We start from the raw sequence: 5,704 nt of genomic DNA on the forward strand, positions 1-5,704 counted from the left end.
TATATTTGTTCAGAAAAAAAATTGATTAAAAAATCTATAATGCATAGTTTTATCTAGTCTAAAAAGACGCAAAGAATTTCTGATAACTTTTCTGATGATAATACAGATTCCTTGAAAAAAAATTGAATAATGCAAAAAATAATGCAAAATAATACGTATATTTCTGAAAAAGGATTCTTCTTTCGATCTCTCAAGTGGCTTAAGGCCATGTGTCGAGTGGGTCACGTGACCAGATTCCTCACATTTTTTATTTCCCAACTTATTTTCACACAAAGCGCCCCATCGAGTTGAAAATTTGGGATATTAAATAAGAAGCACTAAGAAAGGTGGGTCTGGTTCTAAATTTTAATAATTTAAAAAAAAAAAAAACAAAAAAAAATATTTACAACAAAAAACTTTTTTCATAATTATACAAATTTAGGACCAGAACCAACATTCTTCGTGGTTCTTATTTAGTATCCCAAAATTTCAACTCGATCTAGCGCTTCGTGTTAAAATAAGAAAATATAAAAAATGTCGGTAAAGTAGGAATCTAGTCACGTGACCCACTCATCACATGGCCTTAAGGGGAAGGAATCTTTTTTTCAGAAAAAATTAATTAAAATAAAGGGAAAAAGTAGAGAATTTGTATTTCTCGAGTGAAAAAAAATAAATAAATAAAATAATAGAAGCAGAAACCTTTTTGGCACTGTCGCTGTCCTCGTCGAGGATGCCCATGTCTCTTCCCTGGGCCGAAGCGAGCCGGTTTCCCTGGACGATGTTGCCCACCATGACGCTGGCCGGACCCACGTCTGCAACAGAATCCCCCGCTAGACGCCCCCGCATATTTCGTTAGTAAACCAACGCAAAAGCTCAACTCAGAAATGAGTAGCTCTCTTTCTTCTCTCTCTCTCTCTCTCGAACTAACTCTCCTCTCCCCTGACTGAGGCCGGAAAGCATTTGAGACTGTCCAACTTGGCCGAATTGCGCAGCGAATTTTCCCGAAATAAAGTACGATTCAACAAGGAATTAGAAAACACCGAGGAATTACAAAACGTTCTGAACTCAGCCAAAAGAAAGAGGGGCAACCGAAAAGGGTTTAAAATAGGCAGGTCAATACTTGTCAGGAGAGAATAATGCAGGCCTCGGACTCACTTTCGAGATCGGAAATATTGTACGAAATGTCTGCAATTTTTTTTAAATAGTGTCAACTTTTTTCAAGTATTAAAAATGAACCTCAATATTTATTTATAATATTTTTCTTTTGTCGATAAATTATCAAAAGTCTTATTATTATATATTTTTATTGATATAACATCAGTTAAATTCCTTAATAAGTTTCATTAGAAAAGTTAGATTTTTAACCACACAAGGATTAGTTAAATCTTAATTAATTAAAAAAAAAAAAACAAAAATTAACCTTCAACCAAAAAACGAACCAGAAGATTAATTTTCTCCTAAAAATAGGAATTTTAAGTTAAAAAGTTAATTTTTCAAAGAAACTGGAATAGCTACTTACATTTTCTGTTTAAGAACAATTCGATTTTTATACACAAAAAAAAGGAATTTTTAAAAAATTAGTTAAATTTTCAACTAAGGACATGAATTTCCAACAAAAAAAAAATGTCAACCAAACAAGAAGTAGTTCAGTCTTACTCAATTAATTTCAACAAACAAACAAAAATGAACTTGCCACAAAAAAGATCAATTAAAAAAAAAGAGTTCTTAAATTTTCTAATAAAAAAAAATGCCATCTAAAATATTAATTTTCAATCAAGAAGATTATTTTCTACTGGGCAAATTAATTTTAATCTAAAAAGTTAAATTTTTAATGAAACAGGAATAGCTACCAACATTTTCCGTTTAAAAAAATTCGATTTTAAACAAAAAAACGAATTTTCAACCAAATATTTAAATTTTCAACTAAGGAAATGAATTTTCAACTAAAAAACAAATTTTCAACCAAAGATGGATTAGTTAAATCTTACTTCATTAATATTCAAACAACAAAAATGAACCTTCAATAAAAAAAGATTAATTTACAACCAAAAAACAACCAGAAGATTAATTTTCTCCTAAAAAGAGGAATTTTGAGATTCTTAAACAAAAAAAAAGGAATTTTCAATAAAATATTTTAATTTTCAACTAAGGAACCGAATTTCCAATTAAAAAAAAAACTTCAACCAAACATGAAATAGTTGAGTCTTACTCAATTCATTTTAACAAAAAAAAAAAAAAAAAAAATGATCTTGCAACAAAAAAGATCAAATTTCAATCAAAAATGGATTTTAAAAATTTTTAGATAAATAAAAAAATAAATTTTCCATAAAACAGACGAATTTTTAATCGAGAAGATTAATTTTCTACTGAACAAAAGAATTTTCAACAAAATAGTTAAATTTTTAACTGAGGAAATGAATTTTCAAATAAAAATTAAACTTTAAACCAAAAAAGATCGATTTTCAACCAAACATGGAATAGTTAAATCTTACTCAATTAATTTGACCACAAAAAAAGATCTTCCAACAACAAAGATCAAATTTCAATCAAAAATGGATTTTAAAAATTTTTAGATAAATAAAAAAATAAATTTTCCATAAAACAGACGAATTTTTAATCGAGAAGATTAATTTTCTACTGAACAAAAGAATTTTCAACAAAATAGTTAAATTTTTAACTAAGGAAATGAATTTTTAACTAAAAAATGAACTTTAAACCAAAAAAGATTAATTTTCAACCAAACATGAAATAGTTAAATCTTACTCAATTATTTTTAACAAAAAAAAAAAGGAACTTGAAACAAAAAAAAATCAATTTTCAACCAAAAATGGAATTGTTAAATTTGTTAATAAATAAAAAATTCCATCTAAAAGATAAATTTTCAATCGAGAAAATTATTTTCTACTGGACAAATAAATTTAAAACTAAAAAGGTCAAATTTTAAAGAAACTGAAACAGCTACCTACATTTTCTGTTGAGAAAAATTCGATTTCGAACACAAAAAAAATAGGGATTTTCAACAAAATATTGAAAATTTCAACAAAAGAAATTAATTTTCAACTAAAAAATGAACTGTAGATCAAAAAAGTTAAATTTTCAACTAAAAAACATTGAGAAGATTCATTTTCTACTGGACAAATGAATTTTAGACTCAAAAGTCAATTTTTAAAGACACTGAAATAGCTAACTACATTTTCAGATGGAAAAAATTCGGTATTTCCCGGTCATGAAATAAATTCCCGATCATTTTCCGGCCAAGAAATAAATTCCCGGTCAATTCCCGGGTTTCCAGTCTATCAACCATCCTAATTTTTGAATAACGCATTCTAAACTGAATGATTTATAATTGAAGAAGATATCAATTCAAATAATCATTGTAAAAACTGTTAAAATCGAACTTGGACACATTTTTCATCTAAATACTTGTCAACTTCCTGGTCATAAATAAATTCCCGGTCAAGAAATAAATTCCCCGGTCATTTCCCGATTGAGAAATAAATTCCCGGTGATTTTCCTTTCAAGAAATAAATTCCCCGGTCATTTCCCGGTCAAGAAATAAATTCCCGGGTCAAGAAATAAACTTCCCGATCATTTCCCAGTCAAGAAATAAATTCCTCGGTCATTTCCCGATTGAGAAATAAATTCCCGGTGATTTTCCGGTCAAGAAATAAATTTCTCGGTCATTTCCCGATTGAGAAATAAATTCCCGGTGATTTTCCAGTCAAGAAATAAATTCCCCGGTCATTTCCCGGTCAATAAATAAACTTCCCGATCATTTCCCGGTCAAGAAAAAAATTCCTCGGTCATTTTCCGATTGAGAAATAAATTCCCGGTGATTTTCCGGTCAAGAAATAAATTCCCGGTCATTTCCCAGTTTTCCAGTCTAGCGACCACCCTGATTTTTTTGCTAAAAATTTGTAATAATGAAAACTTGAACTTTACTGCAATCAGAAGTAGATTCCCGGTTTATATTTTTAATTCCCGGTCATTTGCCGGTCAAGTGGCCAAACTGAAAAGCTAATTAAAATAGTGTAGTGAGTCCGAGACCTGAAAAAGGCTATTTAAAGAAAGGGGACTAAAGAGCAAGAGACACAGCAAGACCAATAAAGTCAGTCAGAGCCAAATGCAAATGGATTGAGTACCAGATGACACCTTAAACTCACGATTTTCAATTTTCGATTATTATTATTATTATTATTTAATTATAATAGATTTTCCCGCTATCTATTATTAATATATTAATCTACTCATCTAATGCTGAATCGAGCCAAGCCTTGATGTTGACTTACCGGAGTGGACTTCTCGGGGTTTTGGCAGATTGGTGACGCAAGTGTGCGGACAGAGGAGAACGTTCGCCGGATGGAGAGTGCCCTCCAGGAAGCGCCTCTTCGTCTCGGAGAGGTGAATGCCGCCCAGAGGCGTCTTTGGCAAGTAGTTGGGTGGCACTAGTGCGAGACAATAAATTCCAACCGCGTGAATTGAATCCACCGCCTGCAAAACTCGAGACATCCACTGGAAGCTCTGCAATCGACCAACAGAGCATTAATATTTAGTACAATATACTCGTGTCGGTACAATTCATTTCACAATTTAATGCTCAATGGAAACGAGGCTTCAAACGAAAAGAAGAATCAAGTCCAATTTTCAAACAAAAAAATAAACGAGAACATTAATTTTCTATTGAAGAGATCAATTTTAAACTAAAAAAGGTCAATTTCCGACTGGAGAAATTATTTTTCAACTGTCAAGATACATTTCCAACTGAAGAAGAACAAATTTTTTAAAATAAGTTCAATTTTCAACCACAAAGAGATTAATTTTCAAACTAGAAGACTTTGAACGAAAAAAAGATCAAAGGTCTACAAAAAGATTAATTTTACAAACAAGAAGATTATTCAAGAAGATTTTCTATTAAAAAGACGAATGTAAAACATAAGAAGGTAAAATTTCAATTAAATAAATTATTTTTCAAGTTCAAAATATATACATTTCTAATGCAAAAACAACGAATTAAAAAATTTAATTTTTAACCGAAAACATGAATTTTCAAGGTAGAAGATTGCTTTTCTACTAAAAAGGTCAATTTTCAACAAAAATGGAACAGCTGTATTTTCGGTTTGAAAAATTAGTTTTCAACAAGAAAAATATGTAAATTTTCAACTAAAGAAATTATTTTTAAATGCAAAAGATACATTTCCAAAAAAAACGAATTAAAAAAAGCTCAATTTTTAAACAAGAATATGGACTTTCTATTAAAAAGACGAATGTAAAACAAAAAAGATAAATTTTCAATTAAATAAATTCTTTTTTAAGTTAAAAAAAAATATATATATTTCCAATTCAAAAACAACGAATTAAAAAAATTTAATTTTTAACCAAAAACATGAATTTTCATACTAGAAGATTATTTTTCTACTAAAAAGGTCAATTTTCAACAAAAAATGGAACAGCTGTATTTTCAGTTTGAAAAATTAGTTTTCGATGAGAAAAATAAATTTCCAACTAAAGACAAATTTTGAACAAATAACAGATAAAATTTCTACCAAAAATAAAAAATAACGCATTTTCAAAAAAAAGTTTAATTTTCAACTAAAGAAATTATTTTTAAATGCAAAAGATACATTTCCAAAAAAAACGAATTAAAAAAAGCTCAATTTTTAAACAAGAATATGGACTTTCTTTTAAAAAGAAGAATGTAAAACAAAAAAGATAAATTTTCAATTAA

At 28.9% G+C, this 5,704-nt stretch overlaps 1 protein-coding gene across 1 annotated transcript in view; it reads right to left on the bottom strand.

Annotated features, from left to right (window-relative positions):
- LOC117175912 (disco-interacting protein 2) overlaps positions 1–5,704 on the bottom strand; it is a 132,678-nt gene that overhangs the window by 38,736 nt on the left and 88,238 nt on the right. Inside the window, exons 9-10 of the mRNA XM_033365754.1 lie at positions 4,269–4,500; positions 679–809 (exon numbers count right to left, since the gene is read on the bottom strand). Coding sequence (XP_033221645.1) covers positions 679–809; positions 4,269–4,500 — 363 coding nt within the window. The remainder of the gene's footprint in view (positions 1–678; positions 810–4,268; positions 4,501–5,704) is intronic.

The sequence above is a fragment of the Belonocnema kinseyi genome, chromosome 7 (genome assembly GCF_010883055.1).
Source record: "Belonocnema kinseyi isolate 2016_QV_RU_SX_M_011 chromosome 7, B_treatae_v1, whole genome shotgun sequence".
NCBI lineage: Eukaryota > Metazoa > Arthropoda > Insecta > Hymenoptera > Cynipidae > Belonocnema > Belonocnema kinseyi.